Source organism: Salvelinus alpinus, chromosome 7 (genome assembly GCF_045679555.1).
Source record: "Salvelinus alpinus chromosome 7, SLU_Salpinus.1, whole genome shotgun sequence".
NCBI classification, from domain to species: Eukaryota; Metazoa; Chordata; class Actinopteri; order Salmoniformes; family Salmonidae; genus Salvelinus; species Salvelinus alpinus.
In genome coordinates this window covers 2814299-2835311 of record NC_092092.1, presented here as the reverse complement: position 1 = coordinate 2835311, position 21013 = coordinate 2814299, and the positions used below count along the sequence as shown (strand labels likewise).

Here is a 21013-nt window from a genome sequence, read left to right as displayed (position 1 = left end):
TTGTTAACGGGAGAGTGTAAAGGCATGTTGTTAACGGGAGAGTGTAAAGACGTGTTGTTAACGGGAGAGTGTAAAGACGTGTTGTTAACATGAGAAGGTAAAGGCATGTTGTTAACGGGAGAGTGTAAAGGCGTGTTGTTAACGGGAGAGTGTAAAGGCGTGTTGTTAACGGGAGAGTGTAAAGACGTGTTGTTAACATGAGAGTGTAAAGACGTGTTGTTAACATGAGAGTGTAAAGGCGTGTTGTTAACATGAGAGTGTAAAGGCGTGTTGTTAACGGGAAAGTGTAAAGGCATGTTGTTAACGGGAAAGTGTAAAGGCGTGTTGTTAACGGGAGAGTGTAAAGGCGTGTTGTTAACATGAGAGTGTAAAGGCATGTTGTTAACATGAGAGTGTAAAGGCATGTTGTTAACATGAGAGTGTAAAGGCATGTTGTTAACGGGAGAGTGTAAAGGCATGTTGTTAACGGGAGAGTGTAAAGGCATGTTGTTAACGGGAGAGTGTAAATGCATGTTGTTAACGGGAGAGTGTAAAGGCGTGTTGTTAACGGGAGAGTGTAAAGGCGTGTTGTTAACGGGAGAGTGTAAAGGCGTGTTGTTAACGGGAGAGTGTAAAGGCGTGTTGTTAACGGGAGAGTGTAAAGGCATGTTGTTAACGGGAGAGTGTAAAGGCGTGTTGTTAACGGGAGAGTGTAAAGACGTGTTTTTAACAGGAGAGTGTAAAGACGTGTTGTTAACATGAGAGTGTTGTTAACATGAGAGTGTAAAGGCGTGTTGTTAACATGAGAGTGTAAAGGCGTGTTGTTAACATGAGAGTGTAAAGGCGTGTTGTTAACATGAGAGTGTAAAGGCATGTGGTTATGTTGTGACCTAATAATCAATAATCATGTGTTTCCATAAAAGCCCCATCACCACTAAGGTCGTTTGAGAATCAACAATATTGCTATTTAACTGGAGTTTTACCAAGACTGGTTTATACCTGATAGGTCAGATCAGGGTTTTTCCCAGGCGACTGGCCAAAGTGGTGTGTGCGTGCGCGTGTGTGTGTGTGTGTGTGTGTGTGTGTGTGTGTGTGTGTGTGTGTGTGTGTGTGTGTGTGTGTGTGTGTGTGTGTGTGTGTGTGTGTGTGTGTGTGTGTGTGTGTGTGTGTGTGTGTGTGTGTGTGTGTGTGTGTGTGTGTGTGTGTGTGTGGCACAGTGTAATACAATGTTTACTCATACTGGCTTAGCTTAGTCTACATCCTGTTTTTCTGTGTTTACCTGCCAACCCCATCCTGTAACAGTTACAGACAGTACACACCGTTAAACCCTGAGAGAAATCTGGAGACGTCGTGGGAAAACACAGAAGGGGGAAGAAGGAGGAAAAGGAGACAGCTTAGCAGAGTGAAAGGAGGAGGAAAAGGAGACAGCTTAGCAGAATGAAAGGAGGAGGAAAGGAGACAGCTTAGCAGAATGAAAGGAGGAGGAAAAGGAGACAGCTTAGCAGAGTGAAAGGAGGAGGAAAAGGAGACAGCTTAACAGAGTGAAAGGAGGAGGAAAGGAGACAGCTTAGCAGAATGAAAGGAGGAGGAAAAGGAGACAGCTTAGCAGAGTGAAAGGAGGAGGAAAGGAGTCAGCATAACAGAGTGAAAGGAGGAGGAAAAGGAGACAGCTTAGCAGAGTGAAAGGAGGAGGAAAAGGAGACAGCTTAGCAGAGTGAAAGGAGGAGGAAAAGGAGACAGCTTAGCAGAGTGAAAGAAGGAGGAAAAGGAGACAGCTAAGCAGAGTGAAAGGAGGAGGAAAAGGAGACAGCTTAGCAGAGTGAAAGGAGGAGGAAAGGAGTCAGCTTAACAGAGTGAAAGGAGGAGGAAAAGGAGACAGCTTAGCAGAGTGAAAGGAGGAGGAAAATGAGACAGCTTAGCATAGTGAAAAGAGGAATGAAAGGAGACAGCTTAACAGAGTGAAAGGAGGAGGAAAAGGAGACAGCTTAGCATAATGAAAGGAGGAGGAAAAGGAGACAGCTTAGCAGAGTGAAAGGAGGAGGAAAAGGAGACAGCTTAGCAGAGTGAAAGGAGGAGGAAAAGGAGACAGCTAAGCAGAGTGAAAGGAGGAATGAAAGGAGACAGCTTAACAGAGTGAAAGGAGGAGGAAAAGGAGACAGCTTAGCAGAATGAAAGGAGGAGGAAAAGGAGACAGCTTAGCAGAGTGAAAGGAGGAGGAAAAGGAGACAGCTTAACAGAGTGAAAGGAGGAGGAAAGGAGACAGCTTAGCAGAATGAAAGGAGGAGGAAAAGGAGACAGCTTAGCAGAGTGAAAGGAGGAGGAAAGGAGTCAGCATAACAGAGTGAAAGGAGGAGGAAAAGGAGACAGCTTAGCAGAGTGAAAGGAGGAGGAAAAGGAGACAGCTTAGCAGAGTGAAAGGAGGAGGAAAAGGAGACAGCTTAGCAGAGTGAAAGAAGGAGGAAAAGGAGACAGCTAAGCAGAGTGAAAGGAGGAGGAAAAGGAGACAGCTTAGCAGAGTGAAAGGAGGAGGAAAGGAGTCAGCTTAACAGAGTGAAAGGAGGAGGAAAAGGAGACAGCTTAGCAGAGTGAAAGGAGGAGGAAAATGAGACAGCTTAGCATAGTGAAAGGAGGAATGAAAGGAGACAGCTTAACAGAGTGAAAGGAGGAGGAAAAGGAGACAGCTTAGCAGAATGAAAGGAGGAGGAAAAGGAGACAGCTTAGCAGAGTGAAAGGAGGAGGAAAAGGAGACAGCTTAGCAGAGTGAAAGGAGGAGGAAAAGGAGACAGCTAAGCAGAGTGAAAGGAGGAATGAAAGGAGACAGCTTAACAGAGTGAAAGGAGGAGGAAAAGGAGACAGCTTAGCAGAATGAAAGGAGGAGGAAAAGGAGACAGCTTAGCAGAGTGAAAGGAGGAGGAAAAGGAGACAGCTTAACAGAGTGAAAGGAGGAATGAAAGGAGACAGCTTAACAGAGTGAAAGGAGGAGGAAAGGAGACAGCTTAGCAGAGTGAAAGGAGGAGGAAAAGGAGACAGCTTAACAGAGTGAAAGGAGGAATGAAAGGAGACAGCTTAACAGAGTGAAAGGAGGAGGAAAGGAGACAGCTTAGCAGAATGAAAGGAGGAGGAAAAGGAGACAGCTTAACAGAGTGAAAGGAGGAGGAAAAGGAGACAGCTTAACAGAGTGAAAGGAGGAGGAAAGGAGACAGCTTAGCAGAGTGAAAGGAGGAGGAAAGGAGACAGCTTAGCAGAGTGAAAGGAGGAGGAAAAGGAGACAGCTTAACAGAGTGAAAGGAGGAGGAAAAGGAGACAGCTTAACAGAGTGAAAGGAGGAGGAAAGGAGACAGCTTAGCAGAGTGAAAGGAGGAGGAAAGGAGACAGCTAAGCAGAGTGAAAGGAGGAATGAAAGGAGACAGCTTAGCAGAGTGAAAGGAGGAGGAAAAGGAGACAGCTTAGCAGAGTGAAAGGAGGAGGAAAGGAGACAGCTTAGCAGAGTGAAAGGAGGAGGAAAAGGAGACAGCTTAGCAGAGTGAAAGGAGTAGGAAAAGGAGACAGCTAAGCAGAGTGAAAGGAGGAATGAAAGGAGACAGCTTAACAGAGTGAAAGGAGGAGGAAAAGGAGACAGCTAAGCAGAGTGAAAGGAGGAAGGAAAGGAGACAGCTTAGCAGAGTGAAAGAAGAAGGAAAGAAAGGAAAACCCTAAATAAATTGCAATAAGGAAATGAGGAAGTGAAGTATAGATGATACCCCTAATGACATTCATGTCTATAGACCAATTGGTTTGGAGGTGTTGGCTGGTGGGATAGAAGCAAAGTGACATTTACACCAGTGAAATACACTCCAAGCGAACTGAGGACAAAAACTCTCCTATTCCCACTTTCTTTATTTCCTGTCCTGTCCCTCCATCCTTCCATCCCCCAATTTGAATGGACTCTGCATCTTCCTGGCGGATGGACGTCCTTGGAGGGCTTTTCTGAGAATCTGGTGAACTGGTAACTGGTAAAGTATCTGGTGAACTGGTAACTGGTAAAGAGTCTGGTGAACTGGTAACTGGTAAAGAGTCTGGTGAACTGGTAAAATATTTGTTGAACTGGTAAAGTATCTGGTGAACTGGTAACTGGTAAAGTATCTGGTGAACTGGTAGCTGGTAAAGAATCTGGTGAACTGGTAACTGGTAAAGAGTCTGGTGAACTGGTAACTGGTAAAGAGTCTGGTGAACTGGTAAAATATCTGTTGAACTGGTAAAGTATCTGGTGAACTGGTAACTGGTAAAGTATCTGGTGAACTGGTAAAGTATCTGGTGAACTGGTAGCTGGTAAAGTATCTGGTGAACTGGTAGCTAGTAAAGTATCTGGTGAACTGGGAGCTAGTAAAGTATCTGGTGAACTGGTAGCTGGTAAAGTATCTGGTGAACTGGTAGCTGGTAAAGTATCTGGTAACTGGTAACTGGTAAAGAATCTGGTGAACTGGTAAAGTATCTGGTGAACTGGGAGCTAGTAAAGTATCTGGTGAACTGGTAGCTGGTAAAGTATCTGGTGAACTGGTAGCTAGTAAAGTATCTGGTGAACTGGTAGCTGGTAAAGTATCTGGTGAACTGTTAGCTAGTAAAGTATCTGGTGAACTGGTAGCTGGTAAAGTATCTGGTGAACTGGTAGCTAGTAAAGTATCTGGTGAACTGGTAGCTGGTAAAGTATCTGGTGAACTGGTAGCTAGTAAAGTATCTGGTGAACTGGTAACTGGTAAAGTATCTGGTAACTGGTAAAGTATCTGGTGAACTGGTAGCTGGTAAAGTATCTGGTGAACTGGTATCTAGTAAAGTATCTGGTGAACTGGTAGCTGGTAAAGTATCTGGTGAACTGGTAGCTGGTAAAGTATCTGGTGAACTGGTAGCTGGTAAAGAATCTGGTGAACTGGTAGCTGGTAAAGTATCGGGTGAACTGGTAACTGGTAAAGTATCTGGTGAACTGGTAACTGGTAAAGTATCTGGTGAACTGGTAAAGTATCTGGTGAACTAGTAACTGGTAAAGTATCTGGGGAACTGGTAGCTGGTAAAGTATCTGGTGAACTGGTAGCTAGTAAAGTATCTGGTGAACTGGTAGCTAGTAAAGTATCTGGTGAACTGGTAGCTGGTAAAGTATCTGGTGAACTGGTGGCTGGTAAAGTAACTGGTAACTGGTAAAGAATCTGGTGAGCTGGTAAAGTATCTGGTGAACTGGTAGCTGGTAAAGTATCTGGTGAACTGGTAGCTAGTAAAGTATCTGGTGAACTGGTAGCTGGTAAAGTATCTGGTGAACTGGTAGCTGGTAAAGTATCTGGTGAACTGGTAGCTGGTAAAGTATCTGGTGAACTGGTAGCTGGTAAAGTATCTGGTGAACTGGTAGCTGGTAAAGTATCGGGTGAACTGGTAACTGGTAAAGTATCTGGTGAACTGGTAACTGGTAAAGTATCTGGTGAACTGGTAGCTGGTAAAGTATCGGGTGAACTGGTTACTGGTAAAGTATCTGGTGAACTGGTAACTGGTAAAGTATCTGGTGAACTGGTAAAGTATCTGGTGAACTAGTAACTGGTAAAGTATCTGGGGAACTGGTATCTGGTAAAGTATCTGGTGAACTGGTAAAGTATCTGGTGAACTGGTAGCTGGTAAAGTATCTGGTGAACTGGTAACTGGTAAAGAATCTGGTGAACTGGTAAAGTATCTGGTGAACTGGTAGCTGGTAAAGTATCTGGGGAACTAGTATCTGGTAAAGAATCTGGTGAACTAGTAAAGTATCTGGTGAACTGGTAGCTGGTAAAGTATCTGGTGAACTGGTAACTGGTAAAGTATCTGGTAAACTGGTAACTGGTAAAGAATCTGGTGAGCTGGTAAAGTATCTGGTGAACTGGGAGCTGGTAAAGTATCTGGTGAACTGGTAACTGGTAAAGTATCTGGGGAACTGGTAACTGGTAAAGTATCTGGTGATCTGGTAAAGTATCTGGTGAACTGGTAACTGGTAAAGTATCTGGTGAACTGGTAACTGGTAAAGTATCTGGTGTACTGGTAACTTGTAAAGTATCTGAGGAACTGGTAAAGTATCTGGTGAACTGGTAACTGGTAGGGTATCAGGTGAACTGGTAAAGTATCTGGTGAACTGGTAAAGTATCTGGTGAACTGGTAGCTAGTAAAGTATCTGGTGAACTGGTAGCTGGTGAAGTATCTGGTGAACTGGTAGCTAGTAAAGTATCTGGTGAACTGGTAGCTGGTAAAGTATCTGGTGAACTGGTAGCTAGTAAAGTATCTGGTGAACTGGTAAAGTATCTGGTGAACTGGTAGCTGGTAAAGTATCTGGTGAACTGGTAACTGGTAAAGAATCTGGTGAACTGGTAAAGTATCTGGTGAACTGGTAGCTGGTAAAGTATCTGGGGAACTGGTATCTGGTAAAGAATCTGGTGAACTGGTAAAGTATCTGGTGAACTGGTAGCTGGTAAAGTATCTGGTGAACTGGTAACTGGTAAAGTATCTGGTGAACTGGTAACTGGTAAATAATCTGGTGAGCTGGTAAAGTATCTGGTGAACTGGTAGCTGGTAAAGTATCTGGTGAACTGGTAGCTGGTAAAGTATCTGGTGAACTGGTAGCTGGTAAAGTATCTGGTGAATTGGTAACTGGTAAAGTATCTGGTGAACTGGTAGCTGGTAAAGTATCGGGTGAACTGGTAACTGGTAAAGTATCTGGTGAACTGGTAACTGGTAAAGTATCTGGTGAACTGGTAGCTGGTAAAGTATCGGGTGAACTGGTTACTGGTAAAGTATCTGGTGAACTGGTAACTGGTAAAGTATCTGGTGAACTGGTAAAGTATCTGGTGAACTAGTAACTGGTAAAGTATCTGGGGAACTGGTATCTGGTAAAGTATCTGGTGAACTGGTAAAGTATCTGGTGAACTGGTAGCTGGTAAAGTATCTGGTGAACTGGTAACTGGTAAAGAATCTGGTGAACTGGTAAAGTATCTGGTGAACTGGTAGCTGGTAAAGTATCTGGGGAACTGGTATCTGGTAAAGAATCTGGTGAACTAGTAAAGTATCTGGTGAACTGGTAGCTGGTAAAGTATCTGGTGAACTGGTAACTGGTAAAGTATCTGGTGAACTGGTAACTGGTAAAGAATATGGTGAGCTGGTAAAGTATCTGGTGAACTGGGAGCTGGTAAAGTATCTGGTGAACTGGTAACTGGTAAAGTATCTGGGGAACTGGTAACTGGTAAAGTATCTGGTGATCTGGTAAAGTATCTGGTGAACTGGTAACTGGTAAAGTATCTGGTGAACTGGTAACTGGTAAAGTATCTGGTGAACTGGTAACTTGTAAAGTATCTGGCGAACTGGTAAAGTATCTGGTGAACTGGTAACTGGTAGGGTATCAGGTGAACTGGTAAAGTATCTGGTGAACTGGTAAAGTATCTGGTGAACTGGTAGCTAGTAAAGTATCTGGTGAACTGGTAGCTGGTGAAGTATCTGGTGAACTGGTAGCTAGTAAAGTATCTGGTGAACTGGTAGCTGGTAAAGTATCTGGTGAACTGGTAGCTAGTAAAGTATCTGGTGAACTGGTAAAGTATCTGGTGAACTGGTAGCTGGTAAAGTATCTGGTGAACTGGTAACTGGTAAAGAATCTGGTGAACTGGTAAAGTATCTGGTGAACTGGTAGCTGGTAAAGTATCTGGGGAACTGGTATCTGGTAAAGAATCTGGTGAACTGGTAAAGTATCTGGTGAACTGGTAGCTGGTAAAGTATCTGGTGAACTGGTAACTGGTAAAGTATCTAGTGAACTGGTAACTGGTAAATAATCTGGTGAGCTGGTAAAGTATCTGGTGAACTGGTAGCTGGTAAAGTATCTGGTGAAATGGTAACTGGTAAAGTATCTGGGGAACTGGTAACTGGTAAAGTATCTGGTGATCTGGTAAAGTATCTGGTGAACTGGTAGCTGGTAAAGTATCTGGTGAACTGGTAGCTGGTAAAGTATCTGGTGAACTGGTAGCTGGTAAAGTATCTGGTGAACTGGTAGCTGGTAAAGTATCTGGTGAACTGGTAACTGGTAAAGTATCTGGTGAACTGGTAGCTGGTAAAGTATCGGGTGAACTGGTAACTGGTAAAGTATCTGGTGAACTGGTAACTGGTAAAGTATCTGGTGAACTGGTAGCTGGTAAAGTATCGGGTGAACTGGTTACTGGTAAAGTATCTGGTGAACTGGTAACTGGTAAAGTATCTGGTGAACTGGTAAAGTATCTGGTGAACTAGTAACTGGTAAAGTATCTGGGGAACTGGTATCTGGTAAAGTATCTGGTGAACTAGTAACTGGTAAAGTATCTGGGGAACTGGTATCTGGTAAAGTATCTGGTGAACTGGTAAAGTATCTGGTGAACTGGTAGCTGGTAAAGTATCTGGTGAATTGGTAACTGGTAAAGAATCTGGTGAACTGGTAAAGTATCTGGTGAACTGGTAGCTGGTAAAGTATCTGGGGAACTGGTATCTGGTAAAGAATCTGGTGAACTAGTAAAGTATCTGGTGAACTGGTAGCTGGTAAAGTATCTGGTGAACTGGTAACTGGTAAAGTATCTGGTGAACTGGTAACTGGTAAAGAATCTGGTGAGCTGGTAAAGTATCTGGTGAACTGGGAGCTGGTAAAGTATCTGGTGAACTGGTAACTGGTAAAGTATCTGGGGAACTGGTAACTGGTAAAGTATCTGGTGATCTGGTAAAGTATCTGGTGAACTGGTAACTGGTAAAGAATCTGGTGAACTGGTAACTGGTAAAGTATCTGGTGAACTGGTAACTTGTAAAGTATCTGGGGAACTGGTAAAGTATCTGGTGAACTGGTAACTGGTAGGGTATCAGGTGAACTGGTAAAGTATCTGGTGAACTGGTAAAGTATCTGGTGAACTGGTAGCTGGTAAAGTATCTTGTGAACTGGTAAAGTATCTGGTGGACTGGTAGCTGGTAAAGTATCGGGTGAACTGGTAAAGTATCTGGTGAACTGGTAGCTGGTAAAGTATCTGGTGAACTGGTAAAGTATCTGGTGAACTGGTAGCTGGTAAAGTATCTGGTGAACTGGTAGCTGGTAAAGTATCTGGTGAACTGGTAAAGTATCTGGTGAACTGGTAGCTGGTAATGTATCGGGTGAACTGGTAGCTGGTAAAGTATCTGGTGAACTGGTAGCTGGTAAAGTATCTGGTGAACTGGTAAAGTATCTGGTGAACTGGTAGCTGGTAAAGTATCTGGTGAACTGGTAAAGTATCTGGTGAACTGTTAGCTGGTAAAGTATCGGGTGAACTGGTTACTGGTAAAGTATCTGGTGTACTGTTAGCTGGTAAAGTATCGGGTGAACTGGTAACTGGTAAAGTATCTGGTGAACTGGTAAAGTATCTGGTGAACTGGTAGCTGGTAAAGTATCTAGTGAACTGGTAGCTGGTAAAGTATCTGGTGAACTGGTAAAGTATCTGGTGATCTGGTAACTGGTAAAGTATCTGGTGAACTGGTAACTGGTAAAGTATCTGGTGAACTGGTAAAGTATCTGGTGATCTGGTAACTGGTAAAGTATCTGGGGAACTGGTAACTGGTAAAGTATCTGGTGAACTGGTAGCTGGTAAAGTAAAGTATCTGGTGAACTGGTAAAGTATCTGGTGAACTGGTAGCTGGTAAAGTATCTGGTGAACTGGTGGCTAGTAAAGTATCTGGTGATCTGGTAACTGGTAAAGTATCTGGGGAACTGGTATCTGGTAAAGTATCTGGTGAACTGGTAACAGGTGAAGTATCTGGTGAACTGGTAACTTGTAAAGTATCTGGTGAACTGGTAAAGTATATGGTGAACTGGTAACAGGTAAAGTATCTGGTGAACTGGTAACTGGTAAAGTATCTGGTGAACTGGTAACTGGTAAAGTATCTGGTGAACTGGTAACTGGTAAAGTATCTGGTGAACTGGTAACTGGTAAAGTATCTGGTGAACCCTGCTTTAGAAGCTGGTAATGTATCTGGTGAACCCTGCTTTAGAAGCTGGTATAGTATCTGGTGAACCCTGCTTTAAAAGCTGGTAATGTATCTGGTGAACCATACTTTAATAGCTGCCAAAGACAGGCTCTCAGAGCGAGGGGGAGGTAGAGGAGGTCGGGAGACAAAGGAGGAGAGGAGGAGAAAGAGGAGAGAAAATAGAGAGCAAACCATTTATAATAGCTGCTATACACAATCTGTCAGCTCTCTCTGACCTGTATCTGCCGTTCAGAGTTACTGAGGAGATGAAAATAGAGAAATTGAGAAAAAGAGAGATAGAGGGGGAGGGTAGGGAGATAAAGAGAGGAGGAATGGAGAGAAGGAGAGAGAGAGAGAGAGAGAGAGAGAGAGAGAGAGAGAGAGAGAGAGAGAGAGAGAGAGAGAGAGAGAGAGAGAGAGAGAGAGAGAGAGAGAGAGAGAGAGAGAGAGAGAGAGAGAGAGAGAGAGAGAGAGAGAGAGAGAGAGAGAGAGAGAGAGAGAGAGAGAGAGAGAGAGAGAGAGAGAGAGAGAGAGAGAGAGAGAGAGAGAGAGAGAGAGAGACAAATTCCAATTGGCTATACTAAAACTCTTTAACATCGTCCTTAGCTCTGGCATCTTCCCCAATATTTGGAACCAAGGACTGATCACCCCAATCCACAAAAGTGGAGACAAATTTGACCCCAATAACTACCGTGGAATATGCGTCAACAGTAACCTTGGGAAAATCCTCTGCATTATCATTAACAGCAGACTCGTACATTTCCTCAATGAAAACAATGTACTGAGCAAATGTCAAATTGGCTTTTTACCAAATTACCGTACAACAGACCATGTATTCACCCTACACACCCTAATTGACAACCAAACAAACCAAAACAAAGGCAAAGTCTTCTCATGCTTTGTTGATTTCAAAAAAGCCTTCGACTCAATTTGGCATGAGGGTCTGCTATACAAATTGATGGAAAGTGGTGTTGGGGGTAAAACATACGACATTATAAAATCCATGTACACAAACAACAAGTGTGCGGTTAAAATTGGCAAAAAACACACACATTTCTTCACACAGGGTCGTGGGGTGAGACAGGGATGCAGCTTAAGCCCCACCCTCTTCAACATATATATCAACGAATTGGCGCGGGCACTAGAACAGTCTGCAGCACCCGGTCTCACCCTACTAGAATCCGAAGTCAAATGTCTACTGTTTGCTGATGATCTGGTGCTTCTGTCACCAACCAAGGAGTGCCTACAGCAGCACCTAGATCTTCTGCACAGATTCTGTCAGACCTGGGCCCTGACAGTAAATCTCAGTAAGACCAAAATAATGGTGTTCCAAAAAAGGTCCAGTCACCAGGACCACAAATTCCATCTAGACACCGTTGCCCTAGAGCACACAAAAAACTATACATACCTCGGCCTAAACATCAGCACCACAGGTAACTTCCACAAAGCTGTAAACGATCTGAGAGACAAGGCAAGAAGGGCCTTCTATGCCATCAAAAGGAACATAAATTTCAACATACCAATTAGGATCTGGCTAAAAATACTTGAATCAGTCATAGAGCCCATTGCCCTTTATGGTTGTGAGGTCTGGGGTCCGCTCACCAACCAAGATTTCACAAAATGGGACAAACACCAAATTGAGACTCTGCATGCAGAATTCTGCAAAAATATCCTCCGTGTACAACGTAGAACACCAAATAATGCATGCAGAGCAGAATTAGGCCGATACCCACTAATTATCAAAATCCAGAAAAGAGCCGTTAAATTCTACAACCACCTAAAAGGAAGCGATTCCCAAACCTTCCATAACAAAGCCATCACCTACAGAGAGATGAACTTGGAGAAGAGTCCCCTAAGCAAGCTGGTCCTAGCCTGACTGTCTGATCACTGTGTGGGTCTGAATACAGCCTGACTGTCTGATCACTGTGTGGGTCTGAATACAGCCTGACTGTCTGATCACTGTGTGGGTCTGAATACAGCCTGACTGTCTGATCACTGTGTGGGTCTGAATACAGCCTGACTGTCTGATCACTGTGTGGGTCTGAATACAGCCTGACTGTCTGATCACTGTGTGGGTCTGAATACAGCCTGACTGTCTGATCACTGTGTGGGTCTGAATACAGCCTGACTGTCTGATCACTGTGTGGGTCTGAATACAGCCTGACTGTCTGATCACTGTGTGGGTCTGAATACAGCCTGACTGTCTGATCACTGTGTGGGTCTGAATACAGCCTGACTGTCTGATCACTGTGTGGGTCTGAATTCAGCCTGACTGTCTGATCACAGTGTGGGTCTGAATACAGCCTGACTGTCTGATCACTGTGTGGGTCTGAATACAGCCTGACTGTCTGATCACTGTGTGGGTCTGAATTCAGTCTGACTGTCTGATCACTGTGTGGGTCTGAATACAGCCTGACTGTCTGATCACTGTGTGGGTCTGAATACAGTCTGACTGTCTGATCACTGTGTGGGTCTGAATACAGCCTGACTGTCTGATCACTGTGTGGGTCTGAATACAGCCTGACTGTCTGATCACTGTGTGGGTCTGAATACAGCCTGACTGTCTGATCACTGTGTGGGTCTGAATACAGCCTGACTGTCTGATCACTGTGTGGGTCTGAATACAGCCTGACTGTCTGATCACTGTGTGGGTCTGAATACAGCCTGACTGTCTGATCACTGTGTGGGTCTGAATACAGCCTGACTGTCTGATCACTGTGTGGGTCTGAATTCAGTCTGACTGTCTGATCACTGTGTGGGTCTGAATACAGCCTGACTGTCTGATCACTGTGTGGGTCTGAATACAGCCTGACTGTCTGATCACTGTGTGGGTCTGAATACAGCCTGACTGTCTGATCACAGTGTCCTAGTAGGAAAAGACATGTGCATTTATTTTTTGTCTTTTTTAATTTTGTTTATTCCACTGAGTTAAGTTGTATTGTGGTGAGGGGAAAGAACATGAAGAGAGGATGAAGGAGAGGAAGCAAAGAGAGCCAAGCCATGTTCACTAGCTGGTTCCGTGCCTTTCCTGGCAGCCTGGCTGTCTCAGACTCTGAACAGGCTAGATCATGTCCAGTGATACTGAACACTGCCCCCCCCCCCCCCCCCGGCTGCCATTTCACCTTCAGCTGATGTATATGTCAAGGTGTATTGTATTATTGGAAATGCACGCTGTTCTACAGGAAGGCCTGCCGGTTTGGACTAAATGGAAAGGAATGGGAAAGGGGGATACCTAGTCAGTTGTACAACTGGATGCATTCACCTGAAATGTGTCTTCCGCATCAGAGAGATGTGGGGGGGGGCTGCCTAAATCGACGTCCACGTCATCGGCGCCCGGAGTACAGATGAAGAGACGTTTCTTGGCATGTTAGGAGAACATACGCAGCAGCAGGTTAGGAGAAAAGAGTAGCAGGTTAGGAGAATTAGGTTATGGTTGGGAAAGGTTTAGCTAAAATGCGATTCTGCATATCAACTGTATTGGTTTTTACATTTTGATGTTCCATTGGGGTGTTCCATCGGGGTGTTCCATTGGGGTGTTCCATTGGGGTGTTCCATCGGGGTGTTCCATTGGGGTGTTCCGTTGGGGTGTTCCGTTGGGGTGTTCCATTGGGTGTTCCATTGGGGTGTTCCATCGGGGTGTTCCATTGGGGTGTTCCATTGGGGTGTTCCATTGGGGTGTTCCGTTGGGGTGTTCCATTGGGTGTTCCATTCAGGTGTTCCATTGGGGTGTTCCATTGGGATGTTCCATTGGGTGTTCCACTGGGGTGTTGCATTGGGGTGTTACATGCGGATGTTCCATTGGGGTGTTCCATTTGGGTGTTCCATTGGGGTGTTCCATTGGGGTGTTCCATTGGGGTGTTCCATTGGGGTGTTCCATTGGGGTGTTCCATTGGGGTGTTCCATTGGGTGTTCCATTGGGGTGTTTATAGAGATATAGGATATGTGTTTATACCTGATGGGTCAGATCAGTGGATTTATATCTGATGGGTCAGATCAGTGGGTTTATACCTGATGAGTCAGATCAGTGGGTTTATACCTGATGGGTCAGATGACTGGTTTATACCTGATGGGTCAGATCAGTGGGTTTATACCTGATGGGTCAGATCAGTGGGTTTATACCTGATGGGTCAGATCAGTGGGTTTATACCTGATGGGTCAGATCAGTGGTTTATACCTGATGGGTCAGATGACTGGTTTATACCTGATGGGTCATATCAGTGGGTTTATACCTGATGGGTCAGATCAGTGGTTTATACCTGATGGGTCAGATCAGTGGGTTTATACCTGATGAGTCAGATCAGTGGTTTATACCTGATGGGTCAGATGACTGGTTTATACCTGATGGGTCAGATGACTGGTTTATACCTGATGGGTCAGATCAGTGGTTTATACCTGATGGGTCAGATCAGTGGGTTTATACCTGATGGGTCAGATGACTGGTTTATACCTGATGGGTCAGATGACTGGTTTATACCTGATGGGTCAGATCAGTGGTTTATACCTGATGGGTCAGATCAGTGGTTTATACCTGATGGGTCAGATCAGTGGGTTTATACCTGATGGGTCAGATCAGTGGTTTATACCTGATGAGTCAGATCAGTGGTTTATACCTGATGGGTCAGATCAGTGGGTTTATACCTGATGGGTCAGATCAGTGGTTTATACCTGATGGGTCAGATGACTGGTTTATACCTGATGGGTCAGATGACTGGTTTATACCTGATGGGTCAGATCAGTGGTTTATACCTGATGGGTCAGATCAGTGGTTTATACCTGATGGGTCAGATCAGTGTGTTTATACCTGATGGGTCAGATCAGTGGTTTATACCTGATGAGTCAGATCAGTGGTTTATACCTGATGGGTCAGATCAGTGGGTTTATACCTGATGGGTCAGATGACTGGTTTATACCTGATGGGTCAGATCAGTGGTTTATACCTGATGGGTCAGATCAGTGGTTTATACCTGATGGGTCAGATCAGTGTGTTTATACCTGATGGGTCAGATCAGTGGTTTATACCTGATGAGTCAGATCAGTGGTTTATACCTGATGGGTCAGATGACTGGTTTATACCTGATGGGTCAGATGACTGGTTTATACCTGATGGGTCAGATCAGTGGTTTATACCTGATGGGTCAGATCAGTGGTTTATACCTGATGGGTCAGATCAGTGGGTTTATACCTGATGGGTCAGATCAGTGGTTTATACCTGATGGGTCAGATCAGTGGGTTTATACCTGATGGGTCAGATCAGTGGTTTATACCTGATGGGTCAGATCAGTGGGTTTATACCTGATGGGTCAGATCAGTGGGTTTATACCTGATAAGTCAGATCAGTGGTTTATACCTGATGGGTCAGATGACTGGTTTATACCTGATGGGTCAGATCAGTGGGTTTATCCCTGATAAGTCAGATCAGTGGGTTTATACCTGATGGGTCAGATCAGTGGTTTATACCCGATGGGTCAGATCAGTGGGTTTATACCTGATGGGTCAGATCAGTGGGTTTATACCTGATAAGTCAGATCAGTGGTTTATACCTGATGGGTCAGATGACTGGTTTATACCTGATGGGTCAGATCAGTGGGTTTATCCCTGATAAGTCAGATCAGTGGGTTTATTATAATACACCTCCTGAAAAATCACAGATGAAATGCCAGTTCAGTGATGTGTTTTTGTCTCGTGAGTCTTGTTACATGGTGGCGACTTTAGTGTTGTCTAAAACTTTGAAATGGTCTCCAGACCTGGGTTCAAATACTATAGAAACACTCAGTGTACCAGTGGGATGGGCAGACCTGGGTTCAAAGAGTATTCAAATTGTTTAAATACTTTAGCCTGGCTAGGGTGTGCTGGGTTTGGGACTATTCTATTGGTCCATTAACACAGGCAAGCTCAATCAAGCGCAGATACATTATTTAAACCAGATTTGAACCCAGATCTGTGCTGATACTGAAACTCCACTCTGGTTCCTCTCATTCTAATCCACAAACTCTACAACGCACCTGAAGAAGAACCAGAGCAAGCTTGCCCCCACCGTCTTGCATTGGAACACGGTAAGCGTGAAAAATACATAATATTGCTTTTCACCTCAAAGGCAATGTGATACATTCTGTGTCTGTGCGATACATTGGGCGCATCTCATTCCATCCTTTCAGGCATTTGATACATTCTGTGTCTGTGCGATACATTGGGTGCATCTCATTCCATCCTTTCAGTCATTGGATTGTGTGTAGCAGAGCGTTTAACATCACATATGCAGGTGCTTTAAAAAGGCCCTCGTCCGTTACACCTGGAGGTTTTTATTTGATTTAACCCTTAGTTTACCAGGTAAGTCGACTGAGAACACATTCTCATTTTACAGCAATGACCCGGGGAATAGTTACAGGGGAGAGGAAGAGGGATGAATGATGAATGAGCCAATGAGTGTGTGTGTGTGTGTGTGTGTGTGTGTGTGGGTGTGTGTGTGGACAAGTTTAAATATTATTGTGGTGACCAGCAGAAGAAGGGGGGAGCAGTTGCAGGGGGAGGAGGGGGGGGGGCAGAGAGGAGGGGGGGAGAAGACATGAGGGAGGAGCAGAGGGAGGAGCAGAGGGAGGGAGGGAGAAAGAAGAGACAGCAACCATAGCTGCCATAGCTAGGTTATTTATCATTCAGTGCTCTCCGGATTCCTTGAGATGTCCCTACCCTAACCTTAACCCCTACCCTAACCTTAACCCCTACCCTAACCTTAACCCCTACCCTAACCTTAACCCCTACCCTAACCTTAACCCCCTACCCTAACCTTAACCCCTACCCTAACCTTAACCCCTACCCTAACCTTAACCCCTACCCTAACCTTAACCCCTACCCTAACCTTAACCCCTACCCTAACCTTAACCCCTACCCTAACCTTAACCCCTACCCTAACCTTAACCTTAACCCCTACCCTAACCTTAACCCCTACCCTAACCTTAACCCCTACCCTAAACTTAACCCCTACCCTAACCTTAACCCCTACCCTAAACTTAACCCCTACCCTAACCTTAACCCCTACCCTAACCTTAACCCCTACCCTAACCTTACCCCCTACCCTAACCTTAACCCCTACCCTAACCTAAACTTAACCCCTACCCTAACCTTAACCCCTACCCTAACCTTAACCCCTACCCTAAACTTAACCCCTACCCTAAACTTAACCCCTACCCTAACCTTAACCCCTACCCTAACCTTAACCCCTACCCTAACCTTAACCCCTACCCTAAACCTAACACCTACCCTAACCTTAACCCCTACCCTAACCTTAACCCCTACCCTAACCTTAACCCCTACCCTAAACTTAACCCCTACCCTAACCTTAACCCCTACCCTAACCTTAACCCCTACCCTAACCTTAACCCCTACCCTAACTTAAACCCCTACCCTAACCTTAACCCCTACCCTAACCTTAACCCCTACCCTAACCTTAACCCCTACCCTAACCTTAACCCCTACCCTAACCTTAACCCCTACCCTAACCTTAACCCCTACCCTAACCTTAACCCCTACCCTAACCTTAACCCCTACCCTAACCTTACCCCCTACCCTAACCTTAACCCCTACCCTAACCTTACCCCCTACCCTAACCCTTAACCCCTACCCTAACCCTTAACCCCTACCCTAACCTTAACCCCTACCCTAACCTTAACCCCTACCCTAACCTTAACCCCTACCCTAACCTTAACCCCTACCCTAACCTTAACCCCTACCCTAACCTTAACCCCTACCCTAACCTTAACCCCTACCCTAACCTTAACCCCTACCCTAACCTTAACCCCTACCCTAACCTTAACCCCTACCCTAACCTTAACCCCTACCCTAACCTTAACCCCTACCCTAACCTTAACCCCTACCCTAACCTTAACCCCTACCCTAACCTTACCCCCTACCCTAACCCTTAACCCCTACCCTAACCCTTAACCCCTACCCTAACCTTAACCCCTACCCTAACCTTAACCCCTACCCTAACCTTACCCCCTACCCTAACCTTAACCCCTACCCTAACCTTAACCCCCACCCTAACCTTAACCCCTACCCTAACCTTAACCCCTACCCTAACCTTAACCCCTACCCTAACCCTTAACCCCTACCCTAACCCTTAACCCCTACCCTAACCTTAACCCCTACCCTAACCCTTAACCCCTACCCTAACCTTAACCCCTACCCTAACCTTAACCCCTACCCTAACCTTAACCCCTACCCTAACCTTAACCCCTACCCTAACCTTAACCCCTACCCTAACCCTTAACCCCTACCCTATCCTTAACCCCTACCCTAACCTTAACCCCTACCCTAACCCTTAACCCCTACCCTAACCTTAACCCCTACCCTAACCTTAACCCCTACCCTAACCTTAACCCCTACCCTAACCCTTAACCCCTACCCTAACCTTAACCCCTACCCTAACCTTAACCCCTACCCTAACCTTAACCCCTACCCTAACCTTAACCCCTACCCTAACCTTACCCCCTACCCTAACCTTAACCCCTACCCTAACCCTTAACCCCTACCCTAACCCTTAACCCCTACCCTAACCCTTAACCCCTACCCTAACCTTAACCCCTACCCTAACCTTAACCCCTACCCTAACCTTAACCCCTACCCTAACCTTAACCCCTACCCTAACCTTAACCCCTACCCTAACCTTAACCCCTACCCTAACCTTAACCCCTACCCTAACCAAGGATCCCAGATAGAACGGACCATTATTTATCATCCAGTAGGATTACGTAGTAGCTGCCTTGACTGCGTGAGACCGAGAGACGCTAGTTAAGCTAGCTAGCGAGGCTAATTGAGGCTGCGTGCTCTTTCCCGTCCTACAGTTACAAACAACAACAAGTCCATTCAGAATATGATGTAGCAGCCGACCTGTTGACTCTTGGTTTGTTGTAGCCCGTCCTTCTCCTTTTAACTTCTAATTCAGACATTTTAAATGCCATCTTCCATTGACTAGACGTCTCCTCCTTGCCCCACACACGGCTCTATGACTGTAGCTTTGATGACTTATGATTGGCCGACAAGCTCCACGCGCCACCCTCCACACGCCACCTTCCACGCGCCACCCTCCACCCTCCACGCGCCACCTTCCACGCGCCACCTTCCACGCGCCACCCTCGCCACCTTCCACGCGCCACCTTCCACGCGCCACCCTCCACGCGCCACCCTCCACAAGCCACCTTCCACGCGCCACCCGATCACGCGCCACCTTCCACGCGCCACCCTCCACGCGCCACCTTCCACCCTCCACGCGCCACCCTCCACGTGCCACCCTCCACGCGCCACCTTCCACCCTCCACGCGCCACCCTCCACGCGCCACCCTCCACGCGCCACCCTCCACAAGCCACCTTCCACGCGCCACCTTCCACGCGCCACCTTCCACGCGCCACTCTCCACGCGCCATCCTCCACGCGCCACCTTCCACCCTCCACGCGCCACCTTCCACGCGCCACCCTCCACGCGCCACCTTCCACCCTCCACGCGCCACCCTCCACGCGCCACCTTCCACCCTCCACGCGCCACCTTCCACCCTCCACGCGCCACCCTCCACGCGCCACCCTCCACGCGCCACCCTCCAAGCGCCACCTTCCACGCGCCACCCTCCACGCGCCACCCTCCACGCGCCACCTTCCACGCGCCACCTTCCACGCGCCACCTTCCACGCGCCACCCTCCACGCGCCATCCTCCACGCGCCACCTTCCACCCTCCACGCGCCACCCTCCATGCGCCACCCTCCACGCGCCACCCTCCACGCTCCACCTTCCACCATCCACGCGCCACGCGCCACCCTCCACGCGCCACCTTCCACCCTCCGCGCGCCACCCTCCACGTGCCACCCTCCACGTGCCACCCTCCACGCGCCACCTTCCACCCTCCACACGCCACCTTCCACGCGCCACCCTCCACACGCCACCCTCCACGCGCCACCCTCCACGCGCCACCTTCCACCCTCCACGCGCCACCCTCCACGCGCCACCTTCCACGCGCCACCCTACACGCGCCACCCTACACGCGCCACCCTCCACACGCCACCTTCCACGCGCCACCCTGCACGCGCCACCCTCCACGCACCACCCTCCACGCGCCACCTTCCACGCGCCACCCTGCACGCGCCACCCTGTACGCGCCACCTTCCACGCGCCACCCTACACAAGCCACCCTCCACACGCCACCTTCCACGCGCCACCCTGCACGCGCCACCCTGCACGCGCCACCCTCCACGCGCCACCCTCCACAAGCCACCCTCCACGCGCCACCCTCCACAAGCCACCCTCCACGCGCCACCCTCCACGCGCCACCTTCCACGCGCCACCCTCCACGCGCCACCTTCCACGTGCCACCCTGCACGCGCCACCCTCCACTCGCCACCCTCCACGCGCCACCCTCCACGCGCCACCTTCCACGCGCCACCCTCCACGCGCCACCCTGCACGCGCCACCCTGCACGCGCCACCCTCCACTCGCCACCCTCCACTCGCCACCCTCCACAAGCCACCCTCCACAAGCCACCTTCCACACGCCACCTTCCATCTCTGATGAAGAGATTTGTACGGGCCCTTCTGTACAAGTCAGTTAAAATTCAAAAAAGAGCCGTGACAATCATATCAGATCCAACCCAGAACCCATTGCATTATTTAGAATTCTGGACACTGGACCCGCTCGGGTCCCCCGGATCAGCTCTCCGGTTATTATGGGTACAGGTGAAACCATCCGAAAATATCAAATGAAGCACCCAAGAGGGATTGCATAGCAGTAGACTTTTCTGCGTCCCAAATGGCATAATACACCCTATATAGTGTTCTAGCCTTATGGGCCCTGGTCAAAAGTAGTGCACTATATAGGGAATAGGGTGCCATTTGGGACACATCCAAGGGATTGTATAGCAGCTGACTTTTACTAAAAGATATCACTATTGATTTCTCTGCTTCTCTCTCATTCTCTGGGTAAATCACTTCATTACTGTCGTTCTGACTGAAGCTTCCAAACCTAATGAAAAAAAGATGCATTTCCATTTACAAGCTACCTGGAAATGTGTTTTTCAAT

At 47.1% G+C, this 21013-nt stretch overlaps 1 protein-coding gene across 1 annotated transcript; it reads left to right on the top strand.

Annotated features, from left to right (window-relative positions):
• The first annotated feature begins 18977 nt into the window (after positions 1–18977).
• Positions 18978–20546, top strand: LOC139580268 (uncharacterized). Its single transcript, XM_071408818.1, has one exon. It carries the CDS (start codon positions 18978–18980, stop codon positions 20544–20546), a length of 1569 nt encoding a protein of 522 aa, XP_071264919.1.
• The last annotated feature ends 467 nt before the right edge of the window (positions 20547–21013 follow it).